The sequence below is a fragment of the Oncorhynchus gorbuscha genome, linkage group LG03 (genome assembly GCF_021184085.1).
Source record: "Oncorhynchus gorbuscha isolate QuinsamMale2020 ecotype Even-year linkage group LG03, OgorEven_v1.0, whole genome shotgun sequence".
NCBI classification, from domain to species: Eukaryota; Metazoa; Chordata; class Actinopteri; order Salmoniformes; family Salmonidae; genus Oncorhynchus; species Oncorhynchus gorbuscha.
Window position 1 is genome coordinate 21697069 of NC_060175.1, and position 22273 is coordinate 21719341.

General features: G+C 44.3%; 1 protein-coding gene across 7 annotated transcripts in view; it reads left to right on the forward strand.

Moving 5' to 3' along the window:
* The first annotated feature begins 2450 nt into the window (after nucleotides 1–2450).
* The window catches only part of erc2 (ELKS/RAB6-interacting/CAST family member 2), a 106494-nt gene continuing 86671 nt past the window's right edge, over nucleotides 2451–22273 (forward strand). For all 7 annotated transcript variants that reach the window (XM_046340160.1, XM_046340166.1, XM_046340181.1 and 4 more), the window contains exons 1-2: nucleotides 2451–2549; nucleotides 12613–13449. In XM_046340160.1, coding sequence (XP_046196116.1) covers nucleotides 12772–13449 — 678 coding nt within the window. In that variant the 5' untranslated portion in view covers nucleotides 2451–2549; nucleotides 12613–12771. The remainder of the gene's footprint in view (nucleotides 2550–12612; nucleotides 13450–22273) is intronic.

A 22273-nucleotide genomic window follows, 5' to 3' on the forward strand; every position in this document is an offset into this window, starting at 1 on the left:
GCATCCTACCTGGCACGCCGCTCCTACCAGGTGATGTGGAGAGGATCTGTGTCTGCACCACATACTCTCACTACTGGTGTCCCCCTTGGCTCGGTTCTAGGCCCTCTCCTCTTCTTTCTATACACCAAGTCACTCGGCTCAGTTATATCCTCACATGGTCTCTCCTATAATTGCTGTGCGGATGACACTCAACTACTTTTCTTCTTTCCCCTTCTGACACCCAGTTGGTGACATGCATCTCTATGTGACTGGCAGATATCTTAACTTGGATGTAGACCCACCTCAAGCTCAACCTCGACAAGACAGAACTGCTGTTCCTCCCGGGGAAGGCGTGCCTGCTCAAAGACCTCGCCATCACGGTTGTCAACTGTACAGTGTCGCCCTCCCAGAGTGCAAAGAACCGTGACCCTGGACAACACTCTGTCATTCTATGCAAACATCAAAGCAGTGACGCTCCTGCAGGTTCATGAACTACAACGTCCGTAGAGTACGAACCTACCTCACACAGGAAGCTGCGCAGGTCCTAATCCAGACACTTGTCATCTCCCATCTGGACTATGGCAATTTGCTGTTGGCTGAACTCCCCGCTTGTGCCATCAAACCCCTGCAATTTATCCAGAACGCAGCAGCACACCTGGTTTTCAACCTTCCCAAGTTCTCTCATGTCACCTCGCTCCTCTGCACCCTCCACTAGCTTCCAGTTGAAGCTCGCATTCACTACAAGACCAGGGTACTTACTTATGGATGAGCAAGAGGAACTGCCCCTCTCTACCTTCAGGCTATGCTCAAACCCTACATCCCAACCCGAGCACTCCGTTCTGCCACCTCAGGTCTCTTGGCCGTCCCACCCCTACGGGAGGGCAGGTCCCGCTCAACCCAATCCCCCCAAATAATAATAAATAATAAAAGAACACTTAACCAGCACCACACATGTGAGATGTGGTTGTCCCACCTAGCTATCTGGAGATGTGGTTGTCCCACCTAGCTATCTGGAGATGTGGTTGTCCCACCTAGCTATCTGAAGATGTGGCTGTCCCTCCTAGCTATCTGGAGATGTGGTTGTCCCACTATCTGAAGATGTGGTTGTAGCTATCTGAAGAGGTGTGGTTGTCCCAGCTATCTGAAGCTATCTGGAGATGTGGTTTTCTGAAGGTGTGGTTGTCACTATCTGGAGAGCTATCTGAAGATGTGGTTGTCCCACCTAGCTATCTGAAGATGTGGTTGTCCCACCTAGCTATCTGAAGGTGTGGTTGTCCCACCTAGCTATCTGAAGGTGTGGTTTCTCACCTAGCTATCTGAAGGTGTGGTTGTCCCACCTAGCTATCTGAAGATGTGGTTGTCCCACCTAGCTATCTGAAGGTGTGGTTGTCCCACCTAGCTATCTGAAGGTGTGGTTGTCCCACCTAGCTATCTGAAGGTGTGGCTGTCCCACCTAGCTATCTGAAGGTGTGGTTGTCCCACCTAGCTATCTGGAGATGTGGTTGTCCCACCTAGCTATCTGAAGGTGTGGTTGTCCCACCTAGCTATCTGAAGGTGTGGTTGTCCCACCTAGCTATCTGAAGGTGTGGTTGTCCCACCTAGCTATCTGAAGGTGTGGTTGTCCCACCTAGCTATCTGAAGAGGAATGCACTAACTGTAAGTCATTCTGGATAAGATCGTCTGCTAAATGACCAAAATGAAAAATGTAAATACAATAAAAAGATAATCCTATCCGAACAATTCTATCTGCTTCAGGCATGGCTTGCTTTGAGAAGATTCCTGTTCTTCACTGCATCACTCTCTTCTGTTCTATTTTCTCTCCCAAATGGTCTCCCTGCTACAGTGGGTGGTAAACATCTGTCTTCATCCAAACTCCATCCATTCCCAGAACAACTGAAAAGTTTCCCCCCAAGGGACATGGGTTTATTCCATTCAAGAACAAAAGATTCTCCTACGTCCAGAGGCATGTTCCTGAAATGAGGATACTCCCGATACCTACACCTCCCCACTGTGCCCCACTATTCCCTATATAGTGCACTAAAAAAAGGTCATAAAATCAGCACACAAATGATAAGAGTTATAGGGGATGACAAGCCTGGATGAACTGTAATCTCTGGATAAACACAGTAGTTAATGGTGCATAATGGTGATTGATGGCACAGTGGCTGTGAAATTAGACTAGATAATATTGGGGATGGTGGGGGTTGGCAAACTACATCAGCCAGTTACCAAACAATTCCTCAACTAACTAAATAAGTTGTTAAACCTACACACCCCATATTATACCTGTGAGGATGGTGACCATAAAAAGCAGGGAGGTTAATGATTAAGTCTGATGAATTTGTGAGTTGAAAAATTAGATTTCTATATTGGAATTACACAGTCACGTTTTGATGGTTCAATACTCTGCTCTCTTTTGACTGTCCCTTTAAATCAGACTGTGCTGCTCTGTAGTAGGTAGCGAGAGAGAGCGCGTGTCCGCTGCCCAATGACAGCGCAGGATGTTTGACTGGTGTGAATGGAGTTGCTGTCTCTGAAAGGTGATGGAGAGGAATTAACTGTAGGAAAAGGTACATTTCTATTTGATATATTCAAGATCAATGCTGATATGTATGGTATACAGCAGTACTGACTTAGTAAATGTGTAAATAGTGAAGTTTTTTCGATGTGTGCGTAAAAAATCACTCCCAATCCTTTCGTTGGATGGTATTGTAGATGCATGCATGGGAAAAACGTACGGTAAAACGCAAGGTAATTTGTAGTCACTCTGTTTTTATCACGTATAGGCCCATTTCACTCATTCAATCCGGGTGAAAATCTCATTTGTTTTTGTCGGCTCATTTCGAGTAGAATCGGTGTCCAGGAAAAGTGAAAGAATTGCATATAAGTCTATTTAATTTGCAATATAAAGGATTTCGAGGGCGTTGGAATCGTATTTTATCTTAATAGGGCCCAGTGCTCTGTAATGTATACGGTTTTATACATCTAGTGGCTAATTGTCATACATTATCACATTGCATTTAGATAAAATGTATACAGTCCCGAGAAACACGAAATATCACATATTAAACACTGACAATTCGACATATTAAACGTCTGTAATGCCCCAGGGTTTCATTATGTCATATATGTCCTTATTAGAATAATTCAGGGTGAAGCATTTTACAGATGCTGTCATTATGAATTAGAAATATTTTTCAATATTGACACCAGGATCTTATTGATACTGTATATCATTTAGGATATTAGGCTACAAAACATTATCGTTTTATGTTCCAACAATTTTTAAAAAGCGATATGAGAAGAACCCTACAGCTACATGTCCCCCGTCAAACTAATGAGCCCCCTTCAGAAATCGACGTTTCATGTTTGCTAACTGACAAAGGTGACAGCCATTAGGAAAAACGTTTTTGTGCTATCTGATCCTCTCAACCAATAATGAAAGGCAAGGGGAGTGGTTTCAATTGTGGGGTTGGGTGTCTTGTCAATGGTAACGCTTGATGATGATCATTCGATATTATGTAGCCTACTTAGTGGACCATATACATAATTTGCCCCACCTAATTATTCTGCACAGTTGTAGCCTATGCAGCTGACCTCGTGCGGCACGTGTTGTGCCGATGTTGAGTAAATTTTAAATGATGTCCTGGTGTGAATGTTTGTATTCAAACTCTAGCCTAAGGTACAGTATGCATGATGGCTGAAACATTGACCATTTACATACATTTGTGACTGGAACAATGATGCCACATTGGCGTGTAATTATGTGATTTATAATGATATTTAGAGAGACACTGCTGTGGTCTTATGTGGATTTCGATGCCTTCATGGCAAGAGTAAAGGCCACCAAAATAAAGCTTTTCTAAGGTTGCGCGTGGTTGATGAAAGGAAAATGACATGGCCTTATAGAAGTGTAGACAGCCCCAAAACCAAAAGCAGCATTATTTATTTACACAGAAACACCCAGGGCCTATATGTGCGACCGATTCCGTGCCACATCTCTGAATCTCGGACGACAATTTATTCTGCACAGTCCTTCGCTTGTAGTTATTTTGGCCCTTGCAAACACAGCTGCTTACGCTTTTCTGCCACATAACACCTGCCTTTATTAGGCTAAGAGTATTATCTGCTAAATGGCATATATATATATATATATTATTAGGCTAAGAGTATTATAATCGTCTGGCTTGTTGATTGCATATGCAAATATATGCAATGTGTTTGACTCTTGGTTCAGCACCATGGACAGCACCGAAGTTAGCGCTAACGCTGTTTGTGGATTCAGCACTGATGTTGGGTCGATTCAGCATCACAACCCCGGACCGCTTTAATGGGAGAGGATTGTAGGCTCCTGTGTTGATGTGGCTTCACAGACAGAAGACATAGGCGTTTAGCTCAGTGGGATAGCAAAGTCTTGTTGCACCCAGGAGACCTGGGGTTTGAACCCAGCTGGCCACATGCAGTTCTTGATGCTTTTCCAACATTTCCACTACAGACTTCACAAACACTTTGTAGCCATTGGAAGCCAATTGAAGATAAGAATTGGCAGCCTCCTGATATGCATGCTGTATAACTTGTTTGAACTTAATTAGCTACAGCCTCTGAGGGACTGGCTGCTGAAAAAGCAACTTGTTTAGCTAATACAACTGCTTCAGTCCTCTCAGCTAATGTAGGCTGACATATTACACCATTTCCAATGGATTTAATTTGATTCGCTCTGCCATTTTGTATTTGTAACACTCGCATCCCATTTTAAAGCTTCTTGTTGCAGAAAACGTCTGTCATCGTGTTGTTGTAATTGCCTACTTATGTATTTTCTCACAGGTATTTCTTCAATATTTCTATCTTGTCCGCAAAATGCTTAGCCTGGACCCATATCTGTTTCTGCTGTCTTGCCAAGTCCTATGGTCATTGTAATTTCCAAACACCAGGCTGTAAAATACTTTCATTGCCTCCAATATCCTTGTGGGACTTCATAGACAGACAAACAGCCATATCACATCACTATCTGATTCTGAAAGGGAGAGGTGGTGCTATAGGCAAAGTCAGGTCTGGCTGTAGGGCAGGCACATAATGGTTCCGGTAAAGATAGTGGCCATCTTGTCCTCACCCTTACCCTGGCATGGAGGGAGGAGTGAATGGTACAGGTGACCAGACCATCTGTAGTCACTCTCACATTTCCTTTCTCCTTCCTCTATCCACCCACACTGGAATCAGAGCAATACTATTTTTTCTTGCCTTTTCAAACTTAAGTTAGCGTGATGTAAGAGGACTGCCAACCCAGGTGCTTTATCGCTGTACGCCCAGACAATGCAGTCACCATGGAAACCATGTCTTCTGAGAAGATGATGCAAGTGTGGCCCGGAAGGAAGGAAGAATACAGCCCAGTTATCATCACAGAGAGACAACACTATCTCTTAAAACAACACAGTTATTCTGATAATACATTTAGATTTGAGTAATTAAATGCAGACACACTTATCCAGAGGAACTTACAGTTCATCTTAAGTTCACAGTTCATCTTAAGATAGTTTGGTGGGACAACCACATCTCAGTCATCTCCGTCATAAGGGACCATGAAGAACAGCTACAACCAATTAAATGTTTGACTTGATAATAGAATCGTATTAGAAATAAATGGAAAGAAAGGAGGGAGGGAGGGAGGGAGGGAGGGAGGGAGGGAGGGAGGGAAAATGGAAAATGCTCTTAGACATATTGCACTTTTTTACACTGGAGCCTAACAAAATGAGTCTGGTCCCAGATATGTTTGTGCTCTTGCCAACTCCATTAAGTTGGCATGATAGCACAAAAAGACTGGCACTGGGACAAAAGTACAAATAAATACAATGTTAGATTGACACTGAAGAGCCTGAGTATAACACACAGCCTCCTAACATTAGGTAAAATGAGTGGTCTAACAATAACACATCTAAAATCTAAAAACATTGCATTACATAACACTTACATACAACCACAATGTGGCTCAAAGATGATTGGCTAGAGTCTGAGAGTGCTACTGGGAGTGGCTAAGTGTTGCAAAATTCCAGTAACTTTCCCAAAATTTCCAGAAACCCTGCATTTTTGGAAAACCAGAGAATTTTGGGAAAGTTGCTGGAAATGTGCGACACTAAAGTGTTTAGAAGACTACTGATGGTGCTAGAACCTGATGATGCTGCTTGATTGTTGTAAAATTGTATTTTAGGATACATCCCAAATGCCTAACCATTCCCATATAGGGCACCACCCCTGACCAGGGCTCTGGTCAAAAGTAGTGGACTACACAGGGAATAGGGTTCTACCCGGGACACAGATATTCTCATATTCAGTTGTAGAATCTGACTACATACAGACATAACTACCACTTTGGATACCTAAAACTTAATCAAATTCAAACATGTACACAAAATGTACATAATCATTACTTCCTCACAGAAGATCATCAAACTACACTGAAGAAAAATATAAACACAATATGCAATCATTTCAAAGGTTTTACCGAGTTACAGTTCATTTAAAGAAATCAGTCAATTAAAATACATTCATAAGGCCCTAATATAAGAATTTCACATGACTGGGAATACAGATATACACATACCTAATTTAAAAAATGGGCCTCACAAAGGGCCTCAGGATCTCATCACGGCATCTCTATGCGTTTAAATTGGCATTGATAAAATGCAATTGTGTTCGTTGTCCGTAGTTTATGCCTGCACATACCATAACCCACAGCCACCACTGGGCAGTCTGTTCACAACGTTGACATCAGCAAACCGCTGATCAACACGACGCCATACACCTGTTTTTTTTCAATATGCATACTACGGTGCTCCGCACTCTCATGCGCCAAATGCATTCTCCGAGGACGTTATTTTGAGTATGTTCTTGTCAGGACGAGTGTGGAGAACGGATAAAACATTGCATTTGAGAAGCACTTGCTTCTCCCCATTCACCAAACTTTCTTCCAGCTAAGACAATGGCAACAATAGAGACTAAACAAGATATACACAAAGCCAACATTTTGCTTCATAATTATCAGCTGGATTTATGCGAATCCTTGTAATCTAGGTAGGCAAACATAACCTAAAACGAATGTTATGCAAGGTACAGTAGATGTCAATTCTTCCTGGGTAGCTAGCTAACAATTCTTCGTGACTAGTCAGTTAGCCCTATTGACTTACTATGGATTTACCCATTTACTGAACCTTTACTGAACCTTTGTACATTTGTACAAACGGAACACGCATTCGAGATGTGCCCACTGTGCTCCGTTTCGCATATTTGGACTCATACTCCGACGGTCTCATGCTCCAATTTGAGTGCTCTGGAACACGATGGTATATGCATTTTGAGAAACACCCCTGGTCTGCGGTTGTGAGGACAGTTGGACATACTGTCAAATTCTCTAAAACAACATCGGAGGCAGTTTATGGTAGAGAAATTAACATTCAATTGTCTGGCAACAGCTCTGGTGGACATTCCTGCAGTCAGAATACCAATTTCACGCTCCCTCAAAACTTTAGACATATGTGTGATTTTGTGTGACAAAACTGCACATTTTAGAGTGGCATTTTATTTTCCCCAGCAGAAGGTGCACCTGTGTAATGATAATCCTGTTTAATCAGCTTCTTGATATGCCACACCTGTCAGGTGGATGGATTATCTTGGCAAAGAAGAAATGATAACTAACAGGGATCTGAACAAATTTGTGTACAACATTTGGGAGACCTTTTGAGCATATGGAACATTTCTACGATTTTTTTTTATTTCAGTTCATGAAACCTGAGACCAATACTTTACATGTTGCGTCTATATTTTGTTCAGTGTGAAACAAAAACAGTTGAATGGAATTGTAGAAATACTAAGTATAGAGAGGGAGATGTTTTGAGCCCATTTTACACATTCACACTCAGACCAACACACTGTAGTGTACACAGTATTACGCTACCCCCCCACCCACACACACACAGAACAGCCAAAAGACTAATTGCAATTACGTTGGTAAATCCTTCAGAGCTCAAATAAATGTATTGTTTCTGTACGAACAAGTTATCCCCACAGACAGACAGACAGCACCATCATCACTTAAAACAGCCCAGTTATCCCCACAGACAGACAGACAGCACCATCATCACTTAAAACAGCCCAGTTATCCCCATGACAGAGAAGCACCACCACCATCCCTTAAAACAGCCCAGTTATCCCCATGACAGAGAAGCACCACCACCATCCCTTAAAACAGCCCAGTTATCCCCATGACAGAGAAGCACCACCACCATCCCTTAAAACAGCCCAGTTATCCCCACAGACTGACAGAAGCACCACCATCATCACTTAAAACAGCCCAGTTATCCCCATGACAGAGAAGCACCACCACCATCCCTTAAAACAGCCCAGTTATCCCCATGACAGAGAAGCACCACCACCATCCCTTAAAACAGCCCAGTTTATCCCCATAAAACAGCCCAGTTATCCCCATGACAGAGAAGCACCACCACCATCCCTTAAAACAGCCCAGTTATCCCCATGACAGAGAAGCACCACCACCATCCCTTAAAACAGCCCAGTTATCCCCATGACAGAGAAGCACCACCACCATCCCTTAAAACAGCCCAGTTATCCCCATGACAGAGAAGCACCACCACCATCCCTTAAAACAGCCCAGTTATCCCCATGACAGACAGCACACCACCATCCCTTAAAACAGCCCAGTTATCCCCATGACAGAAGCACCACCATCATCCCTTAAAACAGCCCAGTTATCCCCATGCACCACCATCATCCCTTAAAACAGAGAAGCACCACCACCATCCCTTAAAACAGCCCAGTTATCCCCATGACAGAGAAGCACCACCACCATCCCTTAAAACAGCCCAGTTATCCCCATGAGAGAGAAGCACCACCACCATCCCTTAAAACAGCCCAGTTATCCCCATGACAGAGAAGCACCACCACCATCCCTTAAAACAGCCCAGTTATCCCCATGACAGAGAAGCACCACCACCATCCCTTAAAACAGCCCAGTTATCCCCATGACAGACAGCACCACCACCATCCCTTAAAACAGCCCAGTTATCCCCATGACAGACAGCACCACCATCATCCCTTAAAACAGCCCAGTTATCCCCATGACAGAGAAGCACCACCACCATCCCTTAAAACAGCCCAGTTATCCCCATGACAGAGAAGCACCACCACCATCCCTTAAAACAGCCCAGTTATCCCCATGACAGAGAAGCACCACCACCATCCCTTAAAACAGCCCAGTTATCCCCATGACAGAGAAGCACCACCACCATCCCTTAAAACAGCCCAGTTATCCCCATGACAGAGAAGCACCACCACCATCCCTTAAAACAGCCCAGTTATCCCCATGACAGAGAAGCACCACCACCATCCCTTAAAACAGCCCAGTTATCCCCATGACAGAGAAGCACCACCACCATCCCTTAAAACAGCCCAGTTATCCCCATGACAGACAGCACCACCACCATCCCTTAAAACAGCCCAGTTATCCCCATGACAGACAGCACCACCATCATCCCTTAAAACAGCCCAGTTATCCCCATGACAGAGAAGCACCACCACCATCCCTTAAAACAGCCCAGTTATCCCCATGACAGACAGCACCACCACCATCCCTTAAAACAGCCCAGTTATCCCCATGACAGAGAAGCACCACCACCATCCCTTAAAACAGCCATTCATCTTTGGGTTTCTCCTACCAGAACCCTATTTGCTTCCTGTACCTCCGGAGCCCTTTGATAACAATGAGGGAGCATTCCAAATGGCAACAATTCCCTGTATAGTGAACTACTTTTGACCAGGGCACATAGGGCTCTGGTCAAAAGTAGTGCACAATATAGGGAATACCATTTGGGACAAAGACCATATACTGGAGGCGGCAACCGCTCAGCTAAATGTGATGTCCAGAAACGTGGCTGCCATTTTGACGACTCTGGTGTATAATAACTCCACATGGAATTGAGCTCTGTGCATGCTAATGTGTGTCCAGCAAACACTAGCAGTAGCCTACAGTAGGAAGCATTACGTTCACACACCGCTCTGTACTCTGTTTTCTAGGTGGGAATTACAATGAATTTGAAACATAGATTTAAATGGCTGGATTAAATCCGTATCACCAAAGTATCGTGGAAGATCCGCCTAAAAATGTTTGAGCCGGCATATGCAGCGTTTACCGTGAACGCAGTCTCTGTGACCGTGGGAACATTGCCTTAAATTGTCAATCGTGCTATAAAGTGGATCTTCAGCGTTAGAGACTGAATAGAGCCCTTAGCTATACCATGACAGCACAGCTGTATAATGTAGGTCTATAGATGGACAATTACAATACATTTGTTTTACCCATTGATTATGTGCCATTAATACAACAGCAGAAGCTCCATTTGTCTTTATTTTTAGAACAAAAGATGAGGTACACTTGCAGGCATTCTGCCTTCCCCTGGTTTCTATTCATTAGTGCAAACCGTAGCAAAACAGTTTGCAACGGAAAATGAAAACCAGTGTTTATTATTCAACAAGATTAGGGTAGTCCCTCCCTGTTTCAGTCCATTTTCTTCCGTTTGGTGTCTAGTGAATGTGACCCTGGGGTGTGGAGGGATAAGAGTGATTACATACGGCTGAGTGCTCCAGAAGAGGACATGGAAGCGTGCGCAACTCTGGGGGATGTAGTCTCTAACTGATACCCAGTCACTCACTAAGGTGACTGCTTATTGACATGTATTATATATTACTATAAACTGAGTGGTTCGACCCCTGAATGCTGATTGGCTGAAAGCCATGGCATATCAGACCGTATACCATGGGCATGACAAAACATGTATTTTTACTGCTCTCATTATTTTGGTATCCAGGGTTTGTGATATATGGCCAATATACCACGGCTAATACCAATAAGGTATCTCAGGGTTTGTGATATATGGCCAATATACCACGGCTAAGACCTGTATCCTAGCACTCTGTGATGTGTCGAGCCGAAGAACAACCCTTAGCCGTGGTATATTGGCCATATACCACACCCCCTCAGGCCTTATTGCTTAATTATACCATGCCATTGTTGAGTACTTATTTCTGATTGGCATGAAGTGGGCATTCTATTCTAGAGTGTGCATTATTTCTCATATAACGCACAGTAGAATTCAATGCCTGCCTGTAGTTTATTCTTACATGTTCTATGTTTGAGTTGCTTTTGACAACAAAAGTCAAATTCATAACATTATTGGCATTGTTGAATTAGATTTTCATAATGGCAAGCTAGGACTGTTTGTTTGGTTACCACGGCAACTACTGTAGCTATCTAGTCAACTTGCTAGCTAGCTACTTCAGTGGATGTTGAACACATTTCTAGAGGCAAATGTGTTAAAGCTGCAACAAACACTCAAACTGGACAGTTTTATCTGAATCTCTTCATTCAAAGATTCAATCATTTACACTCTTACTGACAGTTGTGGCTGCTTTGCATGATGGGGCTCCCGAGTGGCGCAGCGGTCTATGGCACTGCATGTCAGTGCAAGAGGCGTCACTATAGTACCTGGTTTGAATCCAGGCTGTATCACATCTGGCCATGATTGGGAGTCCCGTAGGGGACAATTGGCTCAGCGTCGTCCAGATTTGGAGTAGGCTGTCATTGTAAATAAGAATATGTTCTTAACTGACTTTGCTAGTTAAATAAAGGTTACATTTAAAATAAAAATGTTTTGTTGTCTCTACCTTCTTGCCCTTTGTGCTGTTTGTGCCCAATAATGTTTGTACCATGTTTTGTGCTGCTACCGTGTTGTGCTACTGCCATGTTGTGTTGCTACCATGCTGTGTTGTCATGTGCTGCTGCCTTGCTATGTCGTTGTCTTTAGGTCTCTCTTATGTAGTGTTGTCTCCCTTGTCGTGATGTGTGTTTTGTCCTATATTTTTATATGAGAGGCCTTTTGGTAGGCCGTCATTGTAAATAAGAATTTGTTCTTAACTGACTTGCCTAGTTAAATAAAGGTTAAATAGCCATGGTATAAAAGGGATTATCAACTCGGGGCTCTATGCATTCTCTGGAAAATAATGCAACTCCACAGAAGGTCAGTTCCTTGAGGAACACACCTTCCACGTCGTTCATTATTTTCCATAGAACGCATAGCCCCTCTTTGAATATCATTTGACCCGGAGTGTTAGATGGGCATGGCACCTGGTTTTATGCCTTTATGATACTATAGTTGCTATACTATGTACTACTATGCACAGTAGGATAGGTGTTCTCTTCTTTCTGACTGGGTCAGCACTAATAGGACTGGGATGAGTGCCTGGGCCGGGGGAAACCAGGGTGATGCTGTGATTCCCAGTGGGTTCACTTAGAATTGGAATCCCTTCCTGTAAAATAAACCCACAGAGCCACAGGCTGGTGACTCACTCACCCAGCTGTCAATGTGAACAGGAGGAGAGCAGCTCTTTTCAACACCACACCCACCAAACCCTACAGGGGGGTTAGTGTGTGTGTGTGTGCGTGTGTGTAAGAGAGAGAGAGAGAGGAATGGTTTTTGTATATGCTTTTGAAGTTATTTTATTTTATCTAACACAAAATATGCAGCAGATTTCTTGTCATTATGATGACAAATTCTACTCCCATTTCCACAGATGTGTTGACGTTGAGGCCCTCCACCCACACAGGCATGCAGTGAGCCACCTGTGTGTCTCGCAGAGAGAGAGTACACTGTGATCGTTGCAGCGCGCCCCTGGTAAGGACCCTGTGGCGTGCGTCCGGCCAGCCCAGGCCACACCTCCCTCACCCAGGACATGTACGGCAGTGCCCGAGCAGTAGGCCACATCGAGAGCAGCCCTGCACGGTCCCCACGACTGCCTAGGTCCCCCAGGCTGGGTCACCGGAGGGCCAGTAGTGGGGGTGGGAGCAGTGGAGGGGGCAAGACGCTCTCCATGGAGAACATCCAGTCGCTGAACGCTGCCTACGCCACATCCGGGCCCATGTATCTGAGCGACCACGAGGGAGTGGGCTCCACCGCCACCTACCCCAAGGGCACCATGACGCTGGGGCGTGCCTCCAACCGGGCCATGTACGGGGGGCGTGTCACGGCCATGGGCAGCAGCCCCAACATTGCCACGGTGGGGCTGGGCCACCACACTGACCTGCTGTCCTACAGCGACCTAGGCTCCCTGTCCATGCTGCAGCACCACCACCACCACCAGGGGGTGCCGTCTGCCCTGCTGCGGCAGGCGGTACGGGGTGGTGGGGGGGAGTTGCTGGAGATGCAGGCCACACTCCGGGACATGCAGCGGGAGAATGACCTGCTGAAGAGAGAGCTGGACCTGAAGGACAGCAAGCTGGGCTCGTCCACCAACAGCATCAAGAGCTTCTGGAGCCCCGAGCTGAAGAAGGAGAGGATGATACGTAAGGAGGAGGCGGCGCGCACCTCCGTCCTCAAGGAGCAGATGAGGGTGACTCACGAGGAGAACCAGGTTAGAACACAACATACCTTCTCCCCTCCTCTCCCCTATGCTACTTCTTGGTAGTATACACTTGGTGGTGTGTAGTTGGAAGTGCACACTTGATAGTGTGTACTAGGATTAGTGTACACTTCTACAACTCAATCTCCCTTTGCATCTCACTCCGACATCTGTCCCCTCTCTCTATGTGTTTTTTCTGGATCTCTCTACCTTCTTGATGTCCAATAATTATCACACCATCATGTTTATTTAATACATGTGGAAACCTTTTTGGAAAGAGGTGTTGGTGGTCATAAATGTTTCATAACTCACTCATCCCCCCTTTAGAGGAGTCCTCAGAATGAATGGGAGGGATGGAGGTGGGGAGGGAGGTGGATACGCATGCAGTAAGAAGCTTCTAAAATAATCTCTCTAGATTTTACAGTATCTTACTGTGGTAAAATCATAATTAAGTACAACTTCTCAACTCTACGTTTCAGTGCAGCGCACCACACACTGTACAGTATATCAAATATTGTACTTTGTTAAAGCATCCTGGTTCTTCCTGGTTTGTTTTTCTGGAGGCTTTATCCAAATTGTACCCAAGAGATTGTTAGGCTGCAGTACGGCCACAGCTGATTTTAGGGATTTGGCCACAACAGTGGTGGCTGGTGGGTGGAGATATAGTAATATTAAATAGTAATATTGTAAGTCGCTCTGGATAAGAGCGTCTGCTAAATGACTTAAATGTAAATGTAAATATAGGAGGACTGGCTCATAATAATGGCTAGAATGTAGTGAATGGAATGGTATCCATGTGAATGGAATGGTTTCCATGTGTTTGTGGTGTTTGATATCTTTCCATTCATACCATTTCAGTCATTACAATGAGACATTCTTATACAGTCCGCACACCAGCCACCACTGAGCCACGGATGGATGATGTAAGGGCTATGTCCATAGCCAAATGTGATTTGATTGGTCTCTGTACCTTCCCCCTGTGTCTCTGTATGTTGGTTGTGACACTATCGAGTTCCAAACTGCCTCTGGAAGCAATGACAGCACAATAACTGTTTGTCGGGGCCTTCATGAAATGGATTTCCATGGCTGAGTAGCTGCACACAAGCCTAAGATCACCATGCAAAATTCCAAGCGTCGGCTGGCAGTTCGCCGCCATTGGATTCTGGAGCAGTGGAAACAGATTCTCTGGAGTGATGAATCACGCTTCACCCTCTGGCAGTCCGACAGACAATTCTGTGTTTGGCGGATGCCAGGAGAACACTACCTGCCCCAATGCATAGTGCCAACTGTAAAGTTTGGTGGAGGAGGAATAATGGTCTGTGGATGTTTTTCATGGTTCAGGCTCCTTAGTTACAGTGAAGGGAAATCTTAATGCTACAGCATACAATTACATTCTAGACAATTCTGTGCTTCCAACTTTGTGGCAACAGTTTGGGGAAGGCCCTTTCCTTTTTCAGCATGCACAAAGCGAGGTCCATACTGAAATGTTTTTTTGAGACCGGTGTGGAATAACTTGGCTGGCCTGCACAGAGCCCAGACCTCAATTCTATTGAACACCTTTGGGATGAATTGGAACGCCGACTGTGAGCCAGGCCTAATCGCCCAACATCAAAGCCTGACCTCAGTAATGCTCTTGTGGCTCAATGGAAGCAAGTACCCACAGCAATGTTCCAACATCTAGAGGAAAGCCTTTCCAGAAGAGTGGATGCTGTAATAGCAACAAACGCGTGACCAACTCCATATTAATATTCGACTTTTGGCCATGTAATGTATATCTAGCATCAAGGATGTCTTGTTTTCATACAGTGCATTGAGGGTGTGTGTGGTGACTTTGTCATTATCACATGAGAAGTAAAGTATATGAGTATACATGAGGGGATAAGACACGTATGATGTATAGATTTAGCTCATACAAGAGGCAGAGCCTACACACAGTGTATGAATTATAGATTTTGTGACATCTACAGTGACATCTACAATGTGTGTGTGTGTGTAGGTGGAGTAAATCCTCTCAATTTTTGTCTTCTCTGACACAGTGTTGCTCTTATTGCTGTGGATGATATCTCCCTCCCTGGAGACAGAGTTAGCCTACATTAATGAATTGCGTTTGGCTAAAAAAAAGCAGCTGTGTCTTGCCAATGTAATTGCTCACTTGTATCTTGATTCACAGGGTTACGGATGGGGCATTGTAAGGCAAACACATACTCACACACAGAACCCCCCCCCCCCCCCCACCCCCCCTCCAGTCCAGTCCAGTACAGTCCGATGGTTCTGGAGGGTGGAAGAATTCCTCGCCCAATAGACTTGTTGAGCTGCTGAGTGAAGAGAGTAAATTACATCCAGTCTGCTTTTAGCCCAGTCCGTCTATTCTAGCAGCCCACTATTAGCCAAAGTAAATATTATACATTATTTATATACTGAAAATACAGTGTGTTCTTTACATCATCGTTGTTGTCAGAGTCGATCTAAAAGATAGCGTCGGAGTCAGGCGCAGGACACAGATAAGAGTAACAATCACTGATTTACTCAATCCAAAACGTAACAAAATCCCTTTCCAAACAAGACAAAACAGGACTCAAACTAAAACACACCGGAATACACGAAAGACAATCACGCACAAAACAGAAAGGGAAACCAGAGGGTTAAATAAGGAACATAATCATGAGATGGGAACCAGGTGTGTAAACAGACAAAATAAAAGGAAAAATGAAACATGGATCGTTGGCAGCTAGAAAGCCGGTGATGTCGACCTGTAACGGATTTCCTCCTCTTCGCTGGAGGAGGAGTAAAGATCGGACCAAAGCGCAGCGTGGTAAGTGTTCAAACTGAATTGTTCCACCCACACAGACAGCATCGTGAAGAATGCGCAGCAGCGCCTCTTCAACCTCAGGAGGCTGAATAAATTCGGCTTGTCACCAAAAGCACTCACAAACTTCTACAGATGCACAATCGAGAGCACCCTGTCGGGCTGTATCACCGCCTGGTACGGCAACTGCTCCGCCCACAACCGTAAGGCTCTCCAGAGGGTAGTGAGGTCTGCACAACGCATCACCGGGGGCAAACTACCTGCCCTCCAGGACACCTACACCACCCGATGTCACAGGAAGGCCATAAAGATCATCAAGGACAACAACCACCGGAGCCACTGCCTGTTCACCCCACTATCATCCATTATTCATCTCATATGTATACGTATATACTGTACTCTATATCATCTACTGCATCCTTATGTAATACATGTATCACTAGCCACTTTAACTATGCCACTTTGCTTACATACTCATCTCATATGTATATCCTGCACTCAATACCATCTACTGTATCTTGCCTATGCCGCTCTGTACCATCACTCATTCATATATCTTTATGTACATATTCTTTATCCCCTTACACTTGTGTCTATAAGGTAGTAGTTTTGGAATTGTTAGCTAGATTACTTGTTGGTTATTACTGCATTGTCGGAACTAGAAGCACAAGCATTTCGCTACACTCGCACTAACATCTGCTAACCATGTGTATGTGACAAATAAAATTTGATTTGATGATTTTAAATAAAGAAAGCACTGAACACTGAATCAAAACAATAAACGATGACGTGAATTTACAAAACCGAAACAGTACCGTGTGGCCCAAACACTCACACGGAAACAAACACCCACAAACCAAAAGTGAAACCCAGGCTACCTAAGTATGATTCTCAATCAGAGACAACTAACAACGCCTGCCTCTGATTGAGAACCATACTAGGCCGAACACAAAAACCAACATAGAAAAACAAACAGACTGCCCACCCCAACTCACGCCCTGACCATACTAAAAAAAGAATAAAATAACAGAACTATGGTCAGAACATGACACGACCACCGAACGCCGCCCGAACAAGGAGAGGGAACAACTTCGGTGGAAGTCGTGAGTTGTAGCGGAGAAAACTCACTCATATGACTCAACGCACGATTCAAGCACACTCAAACGACTCACAATTAGCCTAGATCTGTTTGATTGAAATGGTAGTTTTCTACTAATGGTACCTTATCATCAAATCATGCAGCACCCTGTGGGTCTAAGCTGAGCTGAAGGTAATGATTACTGTAGATGCTATGACCACAGCATTATTTAACATCAACTCAGGGTCATTATTTAACATCAACTCAGGGTCATTATTTAACATCAACTCAGGGTCATTATTAACATCAACTCAGGGTCATTATTTAACATCAACTCAGGGTCATTATTTAACATCAACTCAGGGTCATTATTTAACATCAACTCAGGGTCATTATTTAACATCAACTCAGGGTCATTATTTAACATCAACTCAGGGTCATTATTTAACATCAACTCAGGGTCATTATTTAACATCAACTCAGGGTCATTATTTAACATCAACTCAGGGTCATTATTTAACATCAACTCAGGGTCATTATTTAACATCAACTCAGGGTCATTATTTAACATCAACTCAGGGTCATTATTTAACATCAACTCAGGGTCATTATTTAACATCAACTCAGGGTCATTATTTAACATCAACTCAGGGTCATTATTTAACATCAACTCAGGGTCATTATTTAACATCAACTCAGGGTCATTATTTAACATCAACTCAGGGTCATTATTTAACATCAACTCAGGGTCATTATTTAACATCAACTCAGGGTCATTATTTAACATCAACTCAGGGTCATTATTTAGCATCAGCTCAGGGTCATTATTTAACATCAACTCAGGGTCATTATTTAACATCAACGATAAACACTGCCATCCCAACTCATAATGGTGTATGTGTGTGTGTCTGTCCCTTTGTCTGTAACAACATGTGTTTCTGTTAATGCATGTGTGTGTGGTGCACGTGTGTGTGTAACAACGTGTGTGCAAATGTGTTGTTATAGCTGGGCCGGAGCTGCTGGAGCTCTGCTGCTGAGCCAGGCAGTCAGTAACTATCATCACAATCCCCAAAATGGAGGATATATCACTGCTGTGTTTATGCCCAGACACACCAGTGACACACAGTTTCCACAGATGAGATTGTTGGTTCCTGCTAAACTGCCATATTTCTCTGATCTGTAATCTTCTGTTAGTCGTCTCATCTCACACGTGAAGACACATGCACGCACGCACACACATACAGTGCCTTGCGAAAGTATTCGGCCCCCTTGAACTTTGCGACCTTTTGCCACATTTCAGGCTTCAAACATAAAGTTGTTTAAAATAAATAACTGTATTTTAAATAACTGTATTTTTAAATAACTGTATTTTTTTGTGAAGAATCAACAACAAGTGGGACACAATCATGAAGTGGAACGACATTTATTGGATATTTCAAACTTTTTTAACAAATCAAAAACTGAAAAATTGGGCGTGCAAAATTATTCAGCCCCCTTAAGTTAATACATTGTAGCGCCACCTTTTGCTGCGATTACAGCTGTAAGTCGCTTGGGGTATGTCTCTATCAGTTTTGCACATCGAGAGACTGAATTTTTTTCCCATTCCTCCTGGCAAAACAGCTCGAGCTCAGTGAGGTTGGATGGAGAGCATTTGTGAACAGCAGTTTTCAGTTCTTTCCACAGATTCTCGATTGGATTCAGGTCTGGACTTTGACTTGGCCATTCTAACACCTAGATATGTTTATTTTTGAACCATTCCATTGTAGATTTTGCTTTATGTTTTGGATCACTGTCTTGTTGGAAGACAAATCTCCTTCCCAGTCTCAGGTCTTTTGCAGACTCCATCAGGTTCTTCCAGAATGGTCCTGTATTTGGCTCCATCCATCTTCCCATCAATTTTAACCATCTTCCCTAACCCTGCTGAAGAAAAGCAGGCCCAAACCATGATGCTGCCACCACCATGTTTGACAGTGGGGATGGCGTGTTCAGGGTGATGGGCTGTGTTGCTTTTACGCCAAACATAACGTTTTGCATTGTTGCCAAAAAGTTAAATTTTGGTTTCATCTGACCAGAGCACCTTCTTCCACATGTTTGGTGTGTCTCCCAGGTGGCTTGTGGCAAACTCTAAACTACACTTTTTATGGATATCTTTAAGAAATGGCTTTCTTCTTGCCACTCTTCCATAAAGGCTAAATGGCATATATATATATATATATATAAAGGCCAGATTTGTGCAATATACGACTGATTGTTGTCCTATGGACAGTCTCCCACCTCAGCTGTAGATCTCTGCAGTTCATCCAGAGTGATCATGGGTCTCTTGGCTGCATCTCTGATCAGTCTTCTCCTTGTATGAGCTGAAAGTTTAGAGGGACGGCCAGGTCTTGGTAGATTTGCAGTGGTCTGATACTCCTTCCATTTCACTATTATCGCTTGCACAGTGGTCCTTGGGATGTTTAAAGCTTGGGAAATATTTTTGTATCCAAATCCGTCTTTAAACTTCTTCACAACAGTATCTCGGACCTGCCTGGTGTGTTCCTTGTTCTTCATGATGCTCCCTGCGCTTTTAACGGACCTCTGAGACTATCACAGTGCAGGTGCATTTATACGGAGACTTGATTACACACAGGTGGATTGTATTTATCATCATTAGTCATTTAGGTCAACATTGGATCATTCAGAGATCCTCACTGAACTTCTGGAGAGAGTTTGCTGCACTGAAAGTAAAGGGGCTGAATAATTTTGCACGCCCAATTTTTCAGTTTTTGATTTGTTAAAAAAGTTTGAAATATCCAATAAATGTCGTTCCACTTCATGATTGTGTCCCACTTGTTGTTGATTCTTCACAAAAAAATACAGTTTTATATCTTTATGTTTGAAGCCTGAAATGTGGCAAAAGTTCGCAAAGTTCAAGGGGGCACTGTATACATTCACACACACAGCCACACACACACACACACACACACACACACACACACACACACACATTTGTAGTGGCAGTGTTAGTCTCACCTCAGGGGAACAGTTCTCTTTCCTGACGGCAGTTCTGCATTATAATGGCCAGCAGGTCCTCAGCCTCAGTGCCTCAGATCCAACAAGGCTGTAACCAGCCTGTAGCCTCCTCCCAGGTTGTGAGAATGTGTGTTTGTGTATGTGTGTTTGTATGGAGCCCACTAATCTACTGTGTGGTTGTGGGATGGTTACAAATGTGTTGTTGTGCCCACTGTTCATGGGTGTGGTAGGCTTGTATTTATTTAATTGATTGATTTGTAGATTTTTTTGAATTTTTACCACGTTTTCTCCCCAATTTTGTGGTATCCAGTTGTTTTAGTAGCTACTATCTTGTCTCATCACTACAACTCCCGTACGGGCTCGGGAGAGACAAAGGTTGAAAGTCATGCGTCCCCCGATACACAACCCAACCAAGCCGCACTGCTTCTTAACACAGCGCACATCCAACCCGGAAGCCAGCCGCACCAATGTGTCGGAGGAAACACCATGCACCTGGCAACCTTGGTTAGCGCGCACTGTGCCCGGCCCGCCACAGGAGTCGCTGGTGCGCGATGAGACAAGGACATCCCTACCGGCTAAACCCTCCCTAACCCGGGTGACGGGTTAGGCCAATTGTGCGTCGCCCCGCGGACCTCCCGGTCACGGCCAGTTACGACAGAGCCTGGGCGCGAACCCAGAGTCTCTGGATGGCACAGCTGGCGCTGCGGTACAGCGCCCTTAACCACTGCGCCACCAGGGAGGCCGGCTTGTATTTATTTTAAACAAAGATTAACAGAATGTGTGGTAATCAAAGACGATTAGAGTATTGTGCAGTATAATATATCATTTAATAGTCATGGATGTGCAGTAATCATATGAATATGTATTATCCCAGACACCCTGGACCCACTCCAATGTGCATACCGCCCCAACAGATCTACAGATGATGCAATCTCTATTACACTCCACACTGCCCTCTCCCACCTGGATAAGAGGAGCACCTACGTGAGAATTCTGTTAATTGACTACAGCTCAGAGTTCAACACCATTGTGCCCTCCAAACTCATCACTAAACTAAGGACCCTGGGATTAAACACTCCTCCTGGATTGACAGACCGATATTCCTGTGACATCTAGTTTTAACCTGAGCTTTTAACATGACCGGTTTAAACCAGGGAGGATGGGAAGAGAGGAGGAGAGGAGAGGTGTAGAAAGGACATGAGAAGAGTGAGTTAGCTATGGGTGATATTTTGACGCTAAGGAAGAGGAAGAGGAAGAGAGAGAGGGAGAGAGAAAAGTGAGGAGATGAGAGGCCTCATTAGAGTGAGTAACATCTTGGCCCCATATCACAGACAGGGTTTAAGTCTAGATCAGAGAAGAGGAAGATGGATGGAGGAGTGAAAGGGATAAGTGGAGAGGAGGGGATGCATGGATAGGAGGGGATGAGTGGAGAGGAGAGGAGGGGATGAGTAGAGAAGAGAGGAGGGGATGAGTGGAAGGGGAGGGGATGAGTGGAGGTGAGAGGGGAGGAGATGCGGAGAGGGGATGAGTGAAGAGGAAGGGAGGGAAGGGGATGAGTGGAGAGGAGGGGATGAGTGGAGAGGAAGGAGGGGGAAAGACAGTTCAAGAAGGATGATTCATGAGAAGGAAGGAAATAATGGAAGAGAGAGAGCAAGGAAATATGAGAGATGAGTAGAGTAGAAATAAGGGTAGATTAGTCAAAGCATACCAAATCAGCTAGTGCTTCCTTGCCCGCCATCTATCCATTATGTACAGCAGAGGCATGAGACAGTTGGACTGAAAGGTAAATTCCTGGAGTCAGTGAGCAGGTCTGGGATTATCGATCCGGCTGGAGTAATGCTCTGCAGCGCTTGGCCTTCATAGAGCTCCTTGGTTTAACGAAGCGGAGTGGAGCTGTCAGAGTTTTCCAGATGGAAACTTTCCCCGGTGTCCGGTCTGAT